The following is a 22125-nucleotide window of genomic DNA, read 5'->3' as shown; positions in this document are numbered from 1 at the left end:
GTTGCTGTTGTTGCACAGCTTGTCGAAGAAGGAATGCCCGTGCCGGCGAGGAACGAAAAGGAAGGTGGTTGATACCAACCTTCATAAAATATCGCGAGTTGGCGATACCTTAGCTAAAGGTTAGGTAGGAAAACGAGGAAGGAAGGAGGGGAGAATGAAAAGATGAGGTAGGAAGATGCAAGGCTCAATTGGACGAAAACGAGGTTATCGATGAAGTACCCAACGGTCCTGTCATATTAGGTAGGAGCAGGTTGTGATTTACTGCAGGATAGGGACGCGTCTTGGCCCCGAATTCTGGTCGGTCAGGTACGACGAATGAAGTCTTCAAATGAATACCTGCCTCGACGCGTTCCAGGCGCGACACCCCTCACTCAACCACTACCGGTGTCACGTGGCCTTGATTCCTTTAATTGCCGTTCATACATTTAATTCAAGTTTCATGTCAACACCAAGGCATGAATCATTTGTACAGTATGAGATTATTAGCATTGAAAATGTTTTTCATTGATTCATTTTTGCTCCAAGATAAGTGCGATTTCGAATTATCAACTCCTTCATCACTCATGAAACGATAAAAACGCCATTCCCAAACCTTGGCGTTGAAATCATCCAGTCGGTATGCTAGCAAAAAGAAATGGTCCTATTCAAACAATATGAAAAGCACAATAATTTCAACAAAGAAGACTGCCGACTCATGCTACCAGTCTCGTCGGTCACTGTATCTCCTATAAGCCTCACGATCTTCATGGTGCTGACTTGAATAACGTGGCTCCCTGTGGCTCATATACTCTCGAGCCCGTCGATCACTCCAGCGAGGTTCAGGGTCCGTGTACTTGTAATCATCGGGCCTTCGATCTTCTCGCCTCTCCTTGAATTCACGGCGCCATCGAAGATCCTCTTCAAGATATTTGAAGCAATCATTGTCTCTTCGAACGTCGCGCTCACGATGCCCGTCATCTAATCTTGCTCGCTCAAGGGGCTTGTCGGTACGACTGGGTCTGATATCATAAGACTCATCCCATCGAGGTGCAGTGCCACGCACATGACGGACGCCAGATGTTGGTGCCTGGATAATTCGTGGTGGCCCTCCTTTCCATGGCTGTTCTCGAGGAGAATGATGTTCGCGTCTAGGCGAGCAACTTTCGTCACGGTAGCGACGGCCAGGGGAATTAAACCGCACATGCTGCCGATCAGAATGTCGAGAAGAACGGTCATCAGGCATATCTTCGGCATCTTTTCTGAGGTTGCGAGAATCCTGGATGATGATGTTTTCGTGATGATCGGAAGGCATGCGCTTCGGGTTTGGGCTACGCCCTCGACCCCGTTGCGGACTGCTACCGGAACCAATGGACGACGGCCTTGTGCCCTCACTTCCACCTTCTGACCACTCGTCACCATCACCATCGGATGGCGAGGAACTTCGGTCTGAGGTATGATAAACCTTGATGTTATGTTTAACATTGGGCCCTGACTCTGCGACCATCTTCCTTGGTGAGCGATTGCCTGCCTCAAATGGAGCCTTGGGTGCACCGGGACCCGATGGTGGCATTTGTGGCGGAGCCTTCACGCCTGGCAATGGCCCATGTTGTGGCCGGTCGATGGGAATATTGATTGCTGGTAGCCTTGGGGGTGGTCGAGCTGGAACTTGTCCTGGTGCCGGTGCTGGAGGTGGTGCTACGACACCCGCATTATGAGGGACCGCATTTCCTGGCTTTGCAGGTGGCATGCCACTTTGCTGTGCGTTGTTGAATGGACCCTGTCGAGGGGACTGGGCTTGGGGCATGCGAGGAACATTTTGTTCCCCCATAGGAGGCCTGGGTTGACCGTTCAATTTTGGGGCAGACGCTGCAGGAGGCGCTGGCCTGACAGGGGCTGCAACAGCAGGAGCAGAAGGAGGGGGAGGGGGCACAAATCCTCGGGGAAGGGTAAGAGGGGGTAAACCTCCCATAGGTCGTTCGGCAGGTGTCTGCTGGATTTGCCTTGGCTGTCTCATCGATCCATGTGTATCGAGAGTTCTGGAGCTATGCCGACCATCGGCTGGCATCCGCTGGAAATATGCATTGATTGCCACTCTCTCGAGCCTGGGAGATTTGCTCCGCTTCGAGTGGCTTCTATGCTTTCTGGAGCTCCGTACACTTCTATCATCCCGGTGTCTGGGATCATCTGCCGCCCGCCATTCTGATTCGATCTGGGCCAACTTATAGTAGAACCGGATATCATGGTCCTCTTTGGTCAGATCAGCTTGGGCCCTGTCGAGCTGGAGCTGGATAGTCTCGTTCTTGTCTTGCTTCTTCTTTGAGACAGATCTTGTGGTCTTATCCAAGTGCTCGATCCTATCCTTGATCCTTGATTGGGACATATTCTTGTCTGTACGGGTAATGGTCTCCCAGTCATATTCTGTATCCCGTGCCTTGCCACCACTGGAGGCACTAGGGGTCTTTTCGAGGCGGAGAGCTCTGTACATGAGAGGCTCCCTGCTTCGGGCATTTTTGATCTCAGCAGGATCTTGCCGCCGCAGATCCATGGGAGGGGCGGGAGGATGGCTATAGGGCCGGGTGTTGACGGGCATGAATGCAGGAAGCCCTGCAGGGGCTCCGTTCTGCTGGGGCATTGGAGGTCGTGGTTGGGGAGCTTGAGTATGTTGATGCATTGGTGCTGGGATATTTTGAGGCATAGCCCCGACAGGAAGAGGACCAGCCATAATGTGATTGGTATTTGCTAGGTGAATGGGGAATTCCAATTCTGGGACTGAATCGATTGAGAGGAAGAATAGGGCTATGATATATACGACTGGAGATGGAGAGCTTGGGTGGGCGCAGCTTGGGAGGGATTCGAAAACTTCTGTGTCCAAAGACTTGTGCAAATGAAAAGTGAGGCTGGCGAGATAGCAGAGGGATGCGTCCTAGTGAGAAGATGGGGGGCGGATGGAAGGTTGAAGGCCAAGGAGGGGCGCAGTACAGCCTTGTTGAGGTAGATGTGTCAAGCAATTGGAGCGAGTTTCTTTTACTTGTAGATATGAGGAAATGAAGAATTGTTTGTTCAAGTTGAATGATGGGAGTGTCTCTGGATCTCTGTGGGAAACTCAAAGGGCGAGTGAGGGTCTATTTGAACTTGAACAGCCATTGCTCAAGATAAGTACGTATTGGCATTGGTTGCTTGATCTGGTATCCCGACACAAGACGGCAATGATGAGTGCTCTTGATGATAAAAGGCAGTTTTGTGTTACTGAGAAACTGAAGGTTGATAAAGGCGAACCATCTGTTGGTTGTTCTGGGCTGAAGTTGGTGGTCCGCCGGCTAACCTCCACCAACGGCACAACCACTTGGCGCAAGCCAACTACGCACATGGATTGCGATACCATGAATAAGCTGCAATAGGGCTCTCAGCCGAGATAAACTAGGTAATCGGTAAATGCATTCTTTGCCGGCCTCTGCCAAGATACGGCAGCATCGCCTGGGCGACGCTGCCAGACTGACTTGCATCAGGCAATCGGCAGAATTCATCCAACGACTCAAGATGGTCCTTTCAACCGGCGTCTCCATTATGTGTTACCGATATGGCGACCGTCGATGAGCGATGAGGCAAGTTGCCGAGAGGCTGACCTGAGACGATCTGGGACCCGACACCGACAGCCCGTTCTGTCAGCGCCCAGATATGCAGGAAGGCGATCGCCGTTTCTAAGACACAGCAACCCATGCTTACTATGTTATTCACTATGAGCGTCTATGTGTGTTACTCTGCTGCCCTCTGTCGCCCGGTGAGAGTCTAACACGATGATCTGGAGATCTTTCACGCTGCGTAACCATTTGTTCGAGTGCAAAAGGGCCCTGCATTGCTGTGCTGTTGAATCAGATAATTGCCTCAGATACACCATGGCTGGACTCAAAAATCACCACGAACACGTTGGGCGTTGATGTCGTTCGATATGTCCGAAGCTTGTGCTACACAGACACAGCGTATCGCCACAGTCGAGAAGTGCATCGTGGAATTAGGCATTGTCCGCTATAGCATAAAAGTCAGAGCGACAGGTCCGGGTTGGACATATCGAGGAACCGGTGAAACAAGTTGAGACTTGCACTAAGGAATAGCTTCACGGGAAGGTCGGGTATGCAAGTAATTGCAGAGGATGTACAGTAGTGAGCTGAATGGTGTGCATATTTGGTTGATGTGATTATTGATTACCAAGTCTCGCAAGGCAGACAGTCAAGATAAAGTGCATATTACGGTTCTAGATGCTTCGTCCGTTGGTTCGCCAAGTCAACGGCAGTTAGGATTAACGTGGTTGAAAATGCGCATAAAGTGAGATTGAAGCATAATGACTCCTTGGAAATGAGTGTGTCAAAGGTGTAGATGGCGGTAACGCAATCCATTTACACCGCGTCACGGCCCATCCCATCTTATGCACGATATAGTCAGCAGTTTGATCGAAAAACGCCCTAGTTGTATTGCAACTCTATATGTGAATATGTCGGACATATGTGATGCAGAGGTAGAATGACCCAGTCTAGAAGTGCATGTGCGGCGCAGGCTGTTGAAGGATGGCGTCCATGAGTTTCTATACGTCGAGACACAATGCGACAACAAAATGAGGCGAAAAGTGAGCATGTTTCACGTTTAGTCGTTATGAATTCTGTATGAATTCTGAGACATAAATACGGGTAGTCTTGATTTGAGACAGCACAGCATAGCAACACATAATACAGTTGGCGATAGTACAAAGTCATGTCTTCCTCGTGGCCGTGTGACCTGTCAAGAGCGTTCAATATATCAATTCTTTCCGATGGCGGTACAAAAGTCGATGATCAGGCAACTAGCCGCCTGTCAAATGAGGTTACGCTGAGACATAGAATTCTCTTTTTGCGATGGAATATTCAAGGCGTTTCTCCTTCACACCCTCAGTTTATGTCTGCTAACTTTGGCCGGGCGCCCGAACATGGCTGCCTCGTGGATGCCTCGTGAGGGGTCGATCCCTTTGCTTTTTTTTTTTCTTGGGCTGAGGGCGACCGGCTACTCTTTTTGTTAATCCGAGTATTATATGTAGCAGTGTTAAGTGCTAGTCATTGGTGTACACCAACGACATTCATCAATGGTCGATAACATCGTTTGCCTCAAAATGTATCTCTAAGAATCGGAGCATTGATACACGTAGAGCATGTCTCTGTACCTTTGTCCGTCAATTCAGAAGGTAACCAGTCGGTAGAGATTCAGGAGGAAATACTGACTTGTTGTCTCATCATGCCTAATGTAAAGTACCAAGATCTCGAGTGATACAGTGTCTTCCCATGGGGCCACTAAGCCTGCCATTGATATGTATTTGTCTAGAGACCCAAATAGATACGTAAACTTGTTGTCTTCAGCGCATTGTATGACTGGTGACATACCAGGAGAATGCTGTGCCAAGTCTAGACTCTCATTCTTACTCCATTCAATGCCGTCGGTGAGTCTCTAGGTGTCCTTTTCAACTGCCTCGTCATTCTCGTTCGAGGCCGAGTTCCTCAGCCCAACAGAACGCGTAGGTCCTGTCGCCTTCCCAAGAAGCCACGAATACCACTTTTCACTACTCGATTGCTATTTTCAACCCTTTTTCTTTTTTCTTTTTTTTTTCTAGTTTCCAAATCGCACTTCTTGTTCTCCCGAAGCGTCGGCGCCGTAAACAGATGAGGCATCTCTTACGAGTTGCTCAAGTCAGCAAGTGAGAGAGCACATCTGTGCAGGATCAGGGCAAAAAGATCGAAAGGATGTCGATTATATTCGTCTTATTCTAGCATGATAGACATAGAGTTGCTGGAAATCCCATGTATGGGGACTACGATGCATCCGGATTGATCTTCTGACTATCTCTTTAAGCGGCATAAGGCTCCGGCAGGTCACTCGCCCCACCTTGCTTACTAATAACACTAGTACCTGCAGGGTATATAAAGTTCTTGTCAGATAGCTTCTTCATTTACTACAGCCAAAATTATTAAAATCCTTATATAAATTAACCCTAATATATCTTAATTAAAATAATAAGCTCCTAAGAGATACCTAATTATATAGATAATTATAGCTTTAATACCCTGCCTTTAAGGGCAGCTAATGACCTTACTGGCATGCCTATTTTTCTGCCTAAAGAGGGCTATAATAATAATTTTTAACCTTTTAACCTAGAATATTATAATTTTAAGATTAACCCTTTACTTAAGGAATTACTTAAATTATTCTAGCTTTTTATATCTATTTCCCTTATATAATTATAGATTAAATATACTAATAGCTAGGTTATTTACTTACTTAAAAATGCTATTATTAATAACTAAAATACCTCCCTTTCTAAATAGTCCTATATTCTTAAGTAAGAAGGCATCTCTACTATAATAGCTTATATATAGCTTAAGGTCCTTATTTACCTAAGAATTTATAGGGAAATATTAATTAAAGACTATTAGAAGTCCCCTAGCCTAGGAGATTAGCGCCCTCTTTACTTAATTATTAAGTTTATGCTATTATAGAAGTTCGAGCTAATTATAAGGTATTTCTGCACTTTTAACTATACTAAGCTTAATATAAGGGATAAGAGTAACCTTCTAAAGACCTTCTAAGCGGCTAAAGAGTAGTCTAATTATATATAAAGGGTATTTATTAAGCTTTATTTTCTAAGAATTAATCTTACTATAAATAAGTATATAATCCCTTTTATAGGCAGATTAAAAAAGATAATAGTTATTAAAAATAAACCTATACCTATAAGGTTTAAAGTCTAGGTTATTGCCTAATAAGGCTTCTTTCTGCAGTAACTTTAGTATATAAAGGCATTATTATATAAGGCTATTATAATTAAGCTACCTATATTAATGCTATATAGCAAGAAGGGAAAGCTATAAACTGAAATTCCTCTTAATAATATATAAAGTATTATAGTTTACCTACTAAAAAGGCTATTAATATAGATATATTATATCTTTATAAATAACCTCTTCTTATTATTATAGCTCTTCTGCCTTCTTTAGTAGCTTAGCTATAGTATTATAGGCATAATATGCCTTAACTGCAGTATTACTACTAAGATAAAGCATATAAAAGAGACTAAAAAAGCTCCTAATAGTATAGCTTTATAATATAATAAGGTATATTTAATCCTAATATAAGATAAATAGGTATAGATAGCTTTACCTATATTTCCCTTACTAATTTATCCTTTTTCTTTCTCCCTAGGTTATCTAAATCGCTTAGAAAGATAGTAATATTATGCTTTTCCTTTTAACTATACTTAGCAGAGCCCCTTATAAGCATATATTAAAAAAGAGAAAAAAGCCTGCTAAAAGAGGCACAAAGGCAGAATTATAGCGCCTGCAGCAGGTCTTTAATAGTAATAGCTTTAAGATAATCCCTATTCTTACTATTACTACTTAATATAATAATAAAATAAATTATATTAACTATAATAATTAAATATAATCTTATATAATATATTAGCACTAATTCTAGCGCGGTCTTTAGTAAGTATTACTTTAGTCTTTCCTCCTTAAAGTTATACTTATAAATAGCTTCATTTTATAGAAGAAAACACAGCAGCCTTATTAAAAGCCCTATAGTATACTTAAAGCTTAAAAAGAGTATATTTATAATGCTATTTTTAATAGATATATAACTAAAAGTTATATAAGGAAGAGAGGCTATATAGGAATAAAAGAAGACATTAAGGATACAGAAGCACGGCAAATTTACCTATAAAGAGATATTAATTATATCTATTAGGGCATACATTCAAGCTGCCTAGCTTATAAAGGCTTCTAGCAGGGTCAAGCCTAACCCTTTAAAAGGAAGAAGGAAAAAGGAGGTTATCTATAGCTAATATTAGGAAATAAATAAAGGGTATAGACTATATATGGCTGTAAAGTATATAATATAGCTATTTATAATACGGCTGACTGCTAGTACTTCTATTACATGCAAATTTAGGTATGTAAGAATATACTTTAAGTAGCGCTTATTTTGATAGGTCCTACACCCCTATCGTGACCCCGCCGGAGCTTTATGCCGCCTAAAGAGATATGTAACTCGTTCATTTCAAAGAACACAGCTCATTGTGCTGGTAAAGATCCATCAGAATAGATTCGCGTTCGCAGCCTATACATTCTCTTCAATTTTCACTTCCCTATCGTCCATACCAGTCTGCCGGGATTGATGAAAGTCCCCTTCCTCCTCTCCCATGATGTTGAGATATGACATGACCTGCCTCGAATCTGGCAAGGGCACGAAACAATACAGCAACATGTCGTCCAGGGCCTTTTGAAGCCTCTTGGTTCTGAGGATTGACGAAGAGACGGGCTCAGACAGAGACACAGGTCAGTACATGTCAGGCTACAAGTTCAATCGTGACTCGGAGCTTATAATGAGATGCATTGTGGTTGCTATACTCGACCTCTTAGGATATTTCAAAGCAAAATTGAATGTAGCAAGTGGTATTGATAAGCTTGTAATTAGATTGTCAATATAATTATTGAGTTCATTTTTGCGTTGAAGAGGTTAAATACTGACAATTCAAGCCTCTACTGCTAATAGTTCCTGGCACTTGCTCTTGACTCTATGAATAAATCATAACTGAGATTTAAAACTCTCACGAGACTTTTTAATTGATATTTCTGTCTCAGTTAGAATTTTGAGTCTTGATTCTCCCCTTGTTGACTTTGATCCTGCAAGAATTCTCTACGTATAGGCATATTTCCATCTCGAGATTTCTTCACAATTCAAGAGTCCAGATACCAAGCCCACTGACCGGCTGTCTCATATCAAAATCACTTGAGCTCAAAGTAATTTGAAGAAGCTTGGCAGAACTGGTGACCCTCGCAATTAGCAAGGATATCACTTCAGCCCTCTAGGCACCCACGCCCCATCAACCAAACGCCACCATTCTCACCAATCAACAGTTTCTTGCAGACATGGATAGCCTGGTTATATATCAAAGTAGTTGTCTGCTCATTCAGCGAAGTAGCTCAGTCAGTTAACATTATGTTACTCAACTGTACTTACCTTGCCCCCTATGGTCCCCCCTTGCTTCGTTTCTTTTTGTTCGATGTTCGATTCCCAGGTTTCGTCTTTTGCTTCAAGGTGGAGTTATCTTTTGATATAAATCAAATTCATTGGTATACGTACATGTCTGTGTCGTTGCAGCATGCAGCTGCTATACATCTACAACCCCTCTTACTGCCGTCTTCAGCATTGAGCCTGATAGCCTTGCATCACCAATCTTCATTACTATCAAAGCCTTATGCCAGATACACGTAGGAATTGCCCTCTCTTTCGATGTAATCCTTCTCAATAAGACTGTATCGTGCGTTAGCCACCACCAGAAAGTATCATTAGCGTATTGTATCACACACCTTTCAATCTCCTTCTTAATCGCCGCCGGCTCAACACTACCTCTCTTCTTTGTCAGGTTGATAACCTCTGCCACTAGCTCGCTATGGCCCATGCTCTTGCGACTTTTCATTATTCTAACGATGGCTGCCTGTGTCTCAAAACGTCGGTCTTGCGCAATTCTTTCATGCGTAGCCTTGTTCTCTTCCTTTGTCTCCTTCAGCTGGATCTGATTAATCTTGACTCTGTACTTGGGATCCGTAAATGTTTTGTTAAATGTAAACGTATCAGTAGGCTTGACATCACGACCCTTTGGGTGCTTGGTTAGCACTCGCGCCTTGCCACAAGCGAGCGACTGCAGTGTGCGATCAAGATCACCGCCTGAAAGACCGGTTCCTGTAGCAATCTGTTCATATGCCAGGAATCCATCGGCTGGCACGCTGTTAAACATCATCAGAACCACAGCCTGGTATGCAGATACAAGAAGCTCCTTCGGACCCTTGGCGAAGATACCCTTGAGGGAGCAGTGAGCTAATGAGTGCTTCCACGTCAAGGCTCGTCCTGTGTGCTTATTCTTGTAATACTTGTCAAATCTCTCGATCTGCGTAGCAACCTCATCCGGCAGGTTGAGACGAACATCGGGGTAGGTTGGCCACGCAGCAGCCGACAGGATCATGACGGAAAGGTCCAGAGGATTCTTACGCTCAGCACTGCCTTGACACCATTGCTTGAAAGACTCCATTTCATCTTTGGCAAGTTCCTGATCCTTGAACATCTGTTCCAGATTATGTGTAAAATTCGCACCGCACTCTCCTCGAAGCTTTGTTAACATGTTACGCTCAGCATCTTGGCTCGCACTTCGTCCCATGAGCAATCTCCGAGCCAAGTCTTTCTTGTAAAATGCCTCGAAGGCGTCCTTGCCCTCGATGAAGCGGAACAGCTCGAGCGCCTGATCAAGTTGTCTATCAAGCTCAGCATCCTCATCACCAGTGCTGGCTTGACCTTCTTTCTCAGCTGTCGCTCGATCTTTCACATCTGACAAAAGCTCTTTGGGTAATGACTTCAAGCCACCTCGCAGAAGCATGTCAATATATTTGGCGATCATCTCGCCGATCTTGGATGTTCCTGTGTCCCAGCAAGAAGCAGCCTTGCGGTCGTTCATGAACTTCCCAAAAGAATCCCTCATGCCCCAAAGGAAGTCTTCGTCCTTATTGAAAGCATCTCGAATCATCAAGTCGAGTGATCGACGGAGCTCTAATAAGCGCAAAACCATTTGGTCGCCCTTGTCCTTGTCGCTGATGATTGCTGAACCCGTTGATCGAATGTAGTCGCCCCATGGATCCTTCATCTTCTTTTGGATGCCTGATAAACGAAGCAAGTCATACAAAGCCTTCATTGACTCAACTTCTCTATCAGCCAGCAGCTTCGCCAGGTTGCCACCGTTGAGAAGCTTTTCTGAGTAGTTGGTGATGAGATGGGTGTGCGCAGAGTCCATAAGCTGCTTCTCCGTCGTACTATCGAGGTTGAATTGGATGCAGCGATAGTCTTCCTTTTTCAGTAACTTTTCGCAAACCAAAATGTAATCCTTGAGACTTGATGTGCTCCAAGCTTCACCAAATTCCTTGAAATATTTCTCAGATTGCTCCAAAAAGTAGGGCTCAAAGTGCTTGACATAAACCTCCAAGACATAAAGCATCATGATGGAATCTTTCAGTAATGCCGGTTCAATTTGGTCGATGCCTCTTCGATCATTCTCAACCAAATTGCAAACACCTGCGATTAGCTTGACGCCGACGGAGTTTTTATAGGCATGACTCTGGGATGGGAATGTCATCTTTCTGAATTGCTGGATCGCCATATCGTTTATAGATGCGAGATTCTTCTGTAATAAATATGTTCGGTCCAGGTAGCTGAATGTTGATCGAATCAATATCTGCAAATAGTTGTTAGCATCTCAAACCCATATAGGAACATGCAGCCTACTGTTTGTGTATTCCAAACCTTCCATTCCGCTAGTGCGCTCTTCAAAGTATCGAGGTTCGAAGCGAGTCCATTCCTCTGGATTCTAGGTAGCACAATCCGCTGCAAGTGTATATCAATTCTCTCTTTGAGCATTTGGTACACCTTCGCGGGATCCCCCTTTCGACAGACATCCTCAACACCCCTGTACAGCCTCTCCAAGGGAACGTCAGGTGTCCGTCCTGCAAAGACAGCATCAAGGGAATCCTCGAGCTCCTTCTCCGTCCGCTTATAGTACTCGGCGACCTGCGTATCTCGACTCGTGGGCGCTCGCAGGTTCTTGATAACAAGCTTCTTGGAACCAGCATAAGGCTTGAACGCAGAAGATGGCTGCGTCAGGTCGATGGTCTCGGGGAGCTTGCCCCGCGCTTTGGCGGTGGTCATTTCGAAGCGCGCTCGCTTGGAGGTGGCAAAGGGAGGTGATGCTGAGGATGATGAGTCTAACCGCGGCCTTCGCCGGGAGGGAGAAGTTCTTTCCGACGCCAACGGTTGCATGGAGTGAATCCAGGCGATATAGCAAGAAAAGAACGAGGCCTGGAACAACCGTTAGAAGAGCTGTCACGCAGGCCTCGGTTTCTCGGACTATCCGGTATTTGGTTGCGGTATTCAATCGTGAGCGGATGCCGGTTGGAGGTAAATTATCACAATATTTCTTGCTTAACAAGGTACGAAGATGTACTATCGAAGACGTGTCAAGTCAATTCTTTTGGAGATGATGGCAAGTCTGAATAATAGATGAGGCCGGGTATATTGATTGAAGGTGTTTGTATCAATGGTATGATAAGATAAGAAACTGGAGCTACTGCACTCTATCTCCGGCTTAAAAAGCGTCATCGGTTTGTATGACAAAAACAATGCGACAACTCGCAATTTGCCAAAACTGGCGATATTATGCATGATCTTACAAGACAAAAATATAATCGCAATCTTTCAATGGAACACAAGTCTAGCTACCTGGCTCCATCTAAGTTCCCTAAGTTCGTTCCCTATGAGCTTAGGGTAACCATTGGGTATCGGCAACTCAACTTACATCCAGGTATTGATAGCTTGGACTTCCTTGAGTTCTAGCAAGCATTTATGAAATCGTTATCAAATGATCACAGTGTCCTCAAATACCCTGATCATACGTAAAATGAAATTCATGTCTTGAGCTGAATCTTGAGCTACATGTGATATGCATGTATTCTCTGTGTCATGTATTATGATTGAGTCTTCAGTGCCTTACTAACTTCATGACAGATACCACATTCCTCTGTGCTTCCAAGTCGACTACTTCAAAACATGTGATCTTAAGCATACGCTGCCCAACCTGGGAAAAGGGGTTTGTTAGTTGAGAGCTCAAATGGGTGACAACTTATCAACTTACCAGAATACAATACTGCCAAATTTCGCTCGTCTGTGGCTTGATTGATCAACTTGTTTACCGTTGCAGTCACACTCAACGTCTTGGAAAGCTTCTTTCTCACAATCTCTAAAGCACGATCAGCTTCAGACGGTTCGTTGACGTGCCCTGCAGCCTTTTTGCCCTTCTTCGTTTCCGCCTCGCTTTGTTCATCGTCCATTGGAGTTTCGTCGTTGTGTCTCGCCTTTTGAAGTTTGGCGAGTCGAAGTGGTGAGATCGACCACGTGTACAACGGATCAAAACGTAACACATCCAAGATTGTCATGATTGAGTACTGCTCTTCTCTTAGAGCATCTAGTGTGAACTCGCAGCATCTTCGGAAGACGCCTTCTGTCTTGGTGATTCCCATTCCATCCACAATGTCTCTTGTCAGTCTGAAAGGGACCAGCTCCGGTACTGGCAGAATACGGCCAGCCTCAAATGCTACACCCAAGTCAATGTGGACAACTTCTCCTGTCTTGTGGTCCAGGAGAATGTTGTGCCCATGTCGGTCTCCTAGACCAAGAACGTGCCCCAGCATCGATATAGCCGCAGTACTTCTGGTGTACGCTAGTCTTTTTAGGAACCATTCATCTGGATCCATGAAGTGCTCCATAAAGAAGTATCTCATGACTGGATGGAATTTCTCCGTGACCTTGCGATAGGTACTGATTCGAGTTTCTACCGTCCGACTTTGAACCCCAAATATTTCCTTACGACATTGGGAGCCCTTCAAGTCTCTTGGGTAGTATCTTTCATGGGCGGGCATCAAGAACTCGTGAAGTGGGATCGTGTTGGGGACGAATTCAATCAGGCCTGAGGATGCAGTAAGTGGCAATACCTTGTATGTCCTGATTCCTAGGTTGCGCTGCTGAGTCGTCCTATGAAGCTTCAGCAGAGATGATACGGCCGAAAAGACCTGTTCCATGATAGCATCCTGCCGCAGGTCATCATGTCCTCCTTTGACAAGCTGTTTGTAGCGCATGCCATCACTTCCAATGGCAGTAATGATCTTGGGAGCACTGACGCCTGAAGCAATGGTCATGGTGGGCTCTAATTTGGAGATGATCGGGACCTTTGAGTAATCTTTTGTAGGGGAGAGTTCGATGTGCATAGTTGGAGATGGAATACGGTATTTGATCAAGCAATTGATGAGGTTGTGCCCGGGCGTAGACTCTTTGAGTGGGATCTTCGCTCCTGACTTGTACCTGTTCGGGTTCCGGTCCATGGCAAGGGCGTGATAGTATTTGCTTGTCTTGTCGATCGAGAGCCAAATGTTGGCTACAGTTTGCGTCTCGGCAAGGCGTTTCGCAACACGATCTGTTGCTCTGACACGTAAAACGGCAACATCATCCTTCTGCTGCGCTTTTGCCTTGGTTCCAGACCAGATCTGATACATCCCGTGATAAGGATGGTCTACACAGATTTTGTAGACCAGCTCCAATAGTAGTTTCTGGAACGAGGTGTCCTGGTCTTGCAATCGAGATGTCAACTGATTGGTGAGACCAGCAAACTTCCTTGTTGGCACATCAGACAAATGTCGCATAGCCGCCTTATTTGTAGCCTCTTCTTCTGATCGCTCCAGCCAAAGAGCCGTAAAACGAAGGGCGTCATTATTGTGTTCATCAGATGCGATAAGAGATAGGAGGTAGTTCTCGAGACTCAGCCGAACGAATTCACTGCGAGTCTGCTCGACTCGTCGCAATTCCTGCTCATCAAGGTCTAGCCATTGCTTCTCCTTGTTCAAGACATGTGAATATCTGGTTTTCAGCTGAGTATCCTTTGTACCGCTGACAAGGGTCTTCAGTTCTGACACCTCATCGCCCTTGGCCTTTTTTAGATTTTGAAGCCTTTTCAGGTCTTCCAGGCCATCTGGGTCCTGCAGTTGTTGATCACAGAACATGGCAAACTGATGAAAAACAGCACCTGCTTGGGGACCTTGGCCTTTGCCTTTGAGCTCCTTGAGTGCCGGTTCCAGGTAATTTTTCTGAATGTCATGCGGCTCTTCAAGGCGAGCGACAGAAACCTGGTACCCAATCTTCGAAAGTAAGTCAGATCGACTGACCGGCAGAGTTTGCTTTTTGAGGGAAGCATCTCTATCAATGCCTTGTAGCATACGGATGGATGTGCTCATCTGACCAAAATCCCAGAGAGAATTAGCTGTCTCGATGTTGACCGCTGCATCAACATGAATGTCTAAGGCGGCGCATGTTGGGATGAGCTTGGTGAGCCCTGTGGATATTCTTAGACTCTCTTGTGTCGCTTGGTGATAACGGTAGATCTGGGATGCGGTAATCATTGCTTCAACCTCCATTTGCCTTGCAGCAGCTGCGGAAAGCTTGATATTCGTTCGAAGGGTATTCTGCTGACTGACCATGCTCATCGTAGAGCCACGACAAGACAAGATCTGGCTAACACTACCGTACCTAATGATAATTAGTAGCATGCTCTATGAATAGTAATGAGTACTCACAGTCCGCTCCGCATCCAATCGCTTCGAGTTTTGAATTTGTCGATAAGACCATCCATCTCTGACGTGTCAGAAACGCCTATAACGTCGTCAAGCTCGGTTAATGAGGCCAAAGCTCCAAGTCGTTTCCTCAATGAAGTTGCGTTCAGATCGAGGGCGGCCAAGCTGCTCATCGTGCGAGTGAAGCCCTCATGCACAGCTGTTCGGACATTCGCAATATCGGCTGCCTGAGAAATACTTTGGTACGCCTTGTATACTGTAACCGCGTGATGATCACTTGAGGGAGCAGGGAGGTTCCAAATCCCTAGTTTCCTAGCAGTATTGAAAGTGTCCTCGAGAGCAGCTGGGGATGACTCCATGTTTTGTTGTGTCTGAAGAAGTGAGTTCGAGAGTCCTGACAATCCAAGTGTACCCAAGGCTCTGACTAGAGCTTGTTCGTCTGACTGAGCCATTGGATCTCCGTAAAAGATATGATTGTCGTACATGGCGCCTCGGAATGCAAGACTTCTGGGACCATCATTCTCATATTCCACACGAGCGACAACCTTAGAAAGGCTGGGTTCCTCGGGTAGTCCATAGTATGCGTCTGGATCATCAATATTCTCAAATATGGTAAGGAGAGTGTCGCTCATGTCCACCTCCTTTGCAGCCGAGGACCTTCTTGAGGACCGCGAGGTTTCAGGAGTAACATACTCAGCGAATAGCAAAGCGGTCTTATACATGCCGCATCGCGACGCCGTTGATGCGACCATCGCGGAATCCACCTCTAGCCAATGCGATCGGTCAGCTATTGAAGATTCTTTGGGGTACTGCTGTGTCCTGAGATACAGAAGGATGTTGATAAGAAGCTTCAGATTTGCTTTGGCTGCAGGATCAGTGCATTTCAACCAGCTCTTGATCGCCACAGAAAATGGGCGCTTAGGGGAGTGTTGTTGGTTTATCGGAAAGTAGAGCGCAAGATGAGCAACGAAAGGAAACGCGCTCTCTGCGAAGTGCTCAACTCTGGCGAGAATAGGGGCAAGGACTGAGAGAATGATTGACTCTGGAACACATTGAGCAAGATGTGCGCTCAGGGTCGGGAGCCAATCTTTCGAAGTGATCTCAACAGACCACACGTCCTGCTGATCTGGTGAAGAAGGAGGAGCAACAGGGGCTTTGTCAGACGGGGGAGATCTGTGTGAGCCCCATTGAGAAGTTATTAAGAGAGACTCCGCTAAGCTCTTCTGACAAGCTACAGTTAGTGGCTCATCCTCAAGTATAGCAGCATCCGAGACAATAGATCGCAGAGCAGCTTCGGCAAGACCAGCAGTGACAGAATCGGGGTTTGAGGTGAGGTCCTGAAGCAGGTAAAGTATTCCCATCTCTGAGCCATTTGATCCAGGAGCTATTTGTTGGTAGCGAGTAAGATGCGATTCGCGTAGAATATTGACTGGGATCTCTCCGGAAGCCGAAAACGCTCGCCCAACAACTCGTCCTGCCCATGCTAGATACTCCTCACTCAGATTTTCTGTATCGCAGCTTTTCCATACAGCCGTAGAATGCTTTACAGCATCTTGGTCAGATTCGATGATGTCGTCCTTGATTGATGCAGGAATGCTGAAGTCGCTACAAAGTAGACCGAGAGCTAGCTGGCGAGAAGAATCGTTAAGAAGCTGGTGATCTGCGCCACCGTCGTCTAAGATATCCAGCAATAGTTTGCTCTCAGCAGTACCTCTTTCAGCATTTCCAGAAGATCGAATGCGAGCAGCAGACTGTGTTATGGATTTGAAGGCACTTCTCTGCGCAAGATTCTTAAACATTGGCGAGTCATACTCTTCCAGGTACTTGCTGAACCATCCATGGAACTTTTCTGCCTTGCTCATAGTTGCTTTGAACTGACTTTCCTGGGTAGTGCTTGACTGGCTCGATTCTAGGAAGACTCGGAGCGACGCGAGGGTCGAAAGGGCATAACCAGCGAGAAATGATGGCACGTTGCTGAGATGCTTGGCACCCTGACCCAGGAGATACTGGCTAATTCCAAGTGCATCATCTGCACATTCCGAGTCTGTGATAAACTTACGGGTTGCGTTCAGAAGCATTTCTAGAGGATAAGAGTCCCAAGCGACTGACCCGGCAAGGGAGATCAAGACTCGAACTTTTCGAAGAACAGAACATGCATGCAGGGGACCTAAAGCTGGATGTACCGTATTGAGAAGCTTTCGAGCGATCGAGACAACTACAGGTGGCGTCCATAGGTCGTGAAATTGGAATTCCGTGTTTTGGCAGAGCCTGTGAAGTTCATGGATGAGATACTTAGCCTTGAACATTGGCTGTTGGTTAGCTGGTAGCTCAGCAGGTGAATGAGAAATGGCTTTCACAGCACCCATGATTTCGCCGGCGTAGTCAAGCTTGTACCTGGCAAACACCCTCTCCAGAGAATTTTCTTGGTCGATTAGGTCAAAGAAGAGGGCCGCTATATCAACAAGGTTGATATAAATAGAGTCCATATACACTTGACTTCCGAGTAACTTTTTGATGTGTGCCTCGCCTCGCTCCTTGTCCTCGCCCCCATTTGAGTCACCAAAGATCATGCTATATGCAATGGCAGTAGTGAAATTTTGACGAACGAGCTCGCCTTCAGAACTTCCTAGGTTGCGGCACACCTCTGCAAATGCCTCGTCTTGTCCTCTCATTACTGTCAAGCCAATGGCTTCGGACTGGGCAGACTTGAGGAGATCTCCAAGGGTCGCGAAACCAAAGATGGAGAATGGGATATCCTGAATCGGGTCACATTCCAACCAGGTATACAAGAGTTGTCGGGAGAACAGGCGGAACAAAGCTTTTGGTGATTCCAATTTCAGCGTGTTTGACACATTGATCAAGCATCGAGTCGCATAATGAGTCGAGTCCGATATCTTTCCTGGGGTTTCGAAAATGTGATAAGTACATCTCCGAAGCAATGTCGACCATCGGCATGCGAGATTTGACAAGACTAGCAAGCGGAATGCGATACCAGTAGTATCGAGAGGGTTGGTTGGTAAACTGTCCAGCACATCCACAAAAACTTCATCATGAAGCTTGAGAACAAAAAGATCGAAAACGCTAGCGATCTTCAGGGAGATAGCGAATTTGACCAGCATCGGTCCGTTCTTCAGGATGTAAAGTAAACATGTTCGAGGCGAATCAAGGCCTTGATCTTTGCCATATTCTGTGTTGGTTCGGAGCAGGGTAAACAATAATCGAACCATAGATGTTTGGGCCCTTGGCGAGAATATGTTTGATGTGAGACAGATCTTGATAAAATGATAATAAAGATCACCCACTCGGTCTGAAAGATGTTTTTTATCATTGAGCCAAATGGGGTGAAGCCCATCGATCACTCCAATGCAAGTGCTTAACACAACTTCGGCACACTGGTAATCAGGTTGGCCAATATACTCCCCAAGTCTCTCGATAATTGAAAGCGCGTTATCCGGGGTGACAACGAGATCAGAGGTAGAGATGTCTAGTAGCAGGTTTTGGCACATGAGCAAGTCATCGTCCGGCAAGTTGACGAGATGTTCCACATAGGCATCAGGGATGAGGCCAATCTGCCCAACGTCGTTGTTTATCATAGACAGGAAATTCAGCCGGGTCCTCGTTTCTGTATAGAAAGCCTGCATATCTAATTTCATTTGGTTGTTGAAACGTGGGACTACCATTGGCGCATGAATTGAACTTGCTCTGCTGCTTTGTGAGTCAAACTCCTCGTCAATGTCCATCAAGTCGATGCTGTTGTCATGATGCGTCTGGTCCTTTTGTTCTCCAAATGAGCTCCACATTCGAGAGAAAAGTTGAAGAAGGCCAGGGTTGTTTGCAAGAACCTTGTTGAGGCTTGTCGTATTTAGATCAGGCATAATGGGCCGGATGGCTCGTAAGATTGAATCGACAAACGCATTGGGCTCAACGGACGTCAAGGCGGAATTCAATGCTTTCTCTAGAATTTCTTTGAGAGTTGACTCAACAGACGAAGACTGAGTCGAGTTGATGTCGCTAAACAATGGTAGTAACAATGTGCCCGCCAAACAGGCCGATACAAGACTTTGGAAGCGATCAAAAGAGATTTGGATACCGCCTTCATTCATCTTCTTCGTCCATGATGTACAAAGCTCCATCAGTTCATCCAACTTAGGGTAAAAGAGTTCAAGGGTGAGTTTCTGGGAAGCGTAACGTGTGTTGGCATCCGCCAATGGTGGCGAATTTGTGGGCTTTGAGAAGCTGCAACTCCCGACCGTTGCAGGATTGTTAGGTGTATCTTCGGAGAGGAGGATGTACCGTGTGAAGGACTCGATCTCTTTGAATGAACTCCAGGTCTCTGTCAATGGGCCTCCTGGAGCTGCCGGGTGGGAGGTCAACTCCAGGCCTGTTGTTCCGCAGCATGTTCGAATGAGGTTCACCAAGTGAATCGGCTGAACGTGCAAGGAGTTATAGGATGCGAAAGCAGATTCATCTACGGGATGTTAACATGGATTTGAGTTTCAGACAACAAAACTTACTTGGGTTCCATCGTAGAAAGACCCATCGAATGATATGATGGCATGTACTTTGACTTGCGCTCGGGACTTTTGCGTTGCGTAGATGAAGTACATGGAACATCAAGCTGATAGAGGCATCACTCAAGGTGCTAGGTCCACTAACATCGGCAGTCGTAACCATGTTATTAATGTCCTGCGAAATGGTGTGATAAGGGAGAACATCTGCTTCAAGCATCTGGTGTAGAAGCACAGCGGCTGCTCGACTCGTTCCTGGCAGACTGACAGATCGTATGGCGAACCGCCAGAGCTGATGCCACATGTCCACCTGGTCATGGCAGCCTTTCGAGTAAGCAATACAGCTGAAAGGTGTCAGTAGTGTGCCCTGTCAGGATAGTGTCTAATGAAAGGGTGATCTTACCTTGCAGAAGCAATAAGGGCCCAAGAAGCTGTGACTGGGTTCTTGTCATTCGCCAATAATATCAAGTCTGGCAATAAGTCGAGAAGTTCGTCACGGCTTAATGAATTACGCGCTAAAAGAAATGGGATCAACTGCAGGGCAGTCCTGCAGATTGAGACATCAACAGCCTTTAGCTTAAGCCGGATGCGGCTCAAATTATCTTGACGAGTTCGCCGTCTTTTTCGTGGCTGCTCATCTTGTTGCTCGCCATTGTCATCTCCTTGTCCTTTCAGACGAGGCAGTGCCATGATACGTTCGAGGAATGCCAGGTTTTGGACGATAGCCCAATGTCCTTCGCCATAAACATTATGTGGCCGGAGGCCAAAAACATCCAGCTGTAGGCCATAGGTCGGTAATGAGGATAAGGCGAATGTGATGTCGCTCATTTGGAGGCGGAATGCTTCACCACGCCTTGAGTATTCAGACCAGATGTTCTCTACTAAATCTTCCAAGTCCAAGCGTATGGTTCCATCCGACGACCTGAGAGTTAAGTGCTCTATGTGAAGGTGTGTCAAGAGGATACTTCTAGAGATCTCAATTCTTAACGCGCGGATCACTTCATCCTGGGATACTTTCTCTGATCTCCACCAGTAGCTCATGAGCGGCAACAGAGTTTGCACCAGAGAGCTGGAGTGCTCCAGATCATCAGCGTGAATAGCAGAGAAAATTGCATTGATGATGGCGAATGCCAGAGTCTGCAAAGAGCCAAGACTGACTTGTTTGAGGCTCAAGACTCTGAGAACTACTGGCGTGATATCCTTGAATTGCCGAAGTAGGGGTGCATTTCCACCAACAACAAGATAGTACAGTCCTTCCAAGACATCTTTCAGTAGACCACCCTCGCCAGGTGCAGCTCGTCTCTGACTTTGGGTGGAAGGAGTTGATCGTCCTCCAGATCGACCATATCCTGTTGATCCTGGGGCTGGTGATGATCGAACCAAGGCCGGAGACGCCCGAGCTAAGACGAGGGTTGAAACATCTCCTTCATCAGGGAGCAAGAACTGAGCAACACTGAGGAAGAACCCGACACAGAGCTCCCAGGGATGGCCTTCTTTCCTGGCGAGAATCTCTACGTGAGCTGGTCTGGAAAGCACCTCGGTCAAAGCTTTGATGTAGTCCTGGAGCAAAGGCGGCACGAAATCGCCATTAGGTCCCGGAAGAACTTGAGTGATGTGGTCCACGATCGCGAGAAGTGTTTTTCGTCCAATCTTTGGGTTACCACGTCCGACTGTCATGCGTACAGCATCGGCGCATTTTGATAGCCGAGAGGTGGTGGCATTTATTGTTGTTTGAGATTTCTTCTTGTCATAGAAAATAGGTTTCTCTCGAAGGACAAAACTGAAAATAGCTTCAAATATCTCGTGGTAACTCTTGTCACCGAGGTCGGAGCTTGAACCTGTTAGAGAGGACGAAAAGGGGTTGCTCTGTGCTTACAGGTTTGTAGCTCGATTCCGTGGGTTAAGAAGATGCGCCAGTTCTAAGATGAATGTGAGTTCCTCAAGTCAATAAATACCAAAGGCAGGCATACCATCTACAGCCTTTTCTCGATCTCTGACTGAGCCGGACTTCACATCACCTGGGATCGGTCGTATTAGTAGTTGCAACCATTAAACAAGTATTAGTATCCATAGGTTACGAACGCGCTAGATTCATAACATTGAATCCATGAGACGAGGCCATAATGAGCGCGAGTGAGTATAACCGCCACAAAGACTTCTTCCTCCTTCATTGAAATATTAAATCGTCATCGGAGCTAAAGACGAGGTGAAATAGACAGTTGGTGCACAAATCCGCCAGAAAGCCCGACTGAAGATTGTGCCTGCTGTACGTATTATGCAGATATCCGATGGTCTAAGCTCGTTTGCTCGACAACCAAAGACAGTGGAGGCCAGTAAGTGATGTTTCAAGGTTCTGAGTGTAGAATAGCACAAAGAGAAGAAAAAAAACGGGATGAACTAGCGAATGG

General features: G+C 45.8%; 2 protein-coding genes across 2 annotated transcripts; both read right to left on the bottom strand.

Moving 5' to 3' along the window:
- Window positions 1–602: 602 nt before the first annotated feature.
- BKA55DRAFT_92451 (uncharacterized protein) lies at window positions 603–2862 on the bottom strand. Its single transcript, XM_046201686.1, has one exon. It carries the CDS (start codon window positions 2699–2701, stop codon window positions 698–700), a length of 2004 nt encoding a protein of 667 aa, XP_046046872.1. The 5' UTR covers window positions 2702–2862; the 3' UTR covers window positions 603–697.
- Window positions 2863–8895: 6033 nt separating this feature from the next.
- On the bottom strand, window positions 8896–21839 carry BKA55DRAFT_595818 (Cullin family-domain-containing protein; the record flags this gene model as incomplete). Its single annotated transcript, XM_046195860.1, has 12 exons — window positions 8896–8930; window positions 9013–9083; window positions 9363–11272; window positions 11323–11798; window positions 12725–15077; window positions 15114–15165; window positions 15213–19677; window positions 19724–20061; window positions 20121–21548; window positions 21594–21636; window positions 21673–21735; window positions 21800–21839. The coding sequence occupies 12 exons, from the start codon at window positions 21837–21839 to the stop codon at window positions 8896–8898; spliced, it is 11274 nt and encodes a 3757-aa protein (XP_046046871.1).
- Window positions 21840–22125: the final 286 nt, after the last annotated feature.

This window comes from Fusarium redolens (genome assembly GCF_020744475.1).
Source record: "Fusarium redolens strain MPI-CAGE-AT-0023 chromosome Unknown BKA55scaffold_12, whole genome shotgun sequence".
In the NCBI taxonomy this organism is placed as follows: Eukaryota; Fungi; Ascomycota; class Sordariomycetes; order Hypocreales; family Nectriaceae; genus Fusarium; species Fusarium redolens.
This window is presented reverse-complemented; position numbering and strand designations above follow the sequence as displayed.

Coding starts and splice junctions, on each gene's coding strand:
- BKA55DRAFT_92451 (XM_046201686.1), bottom strand. CDS start 2,701: ATGGCTGGTCCTCTTCCTGTCGGGGCTATGCCTCAAAATATCCCAGCA.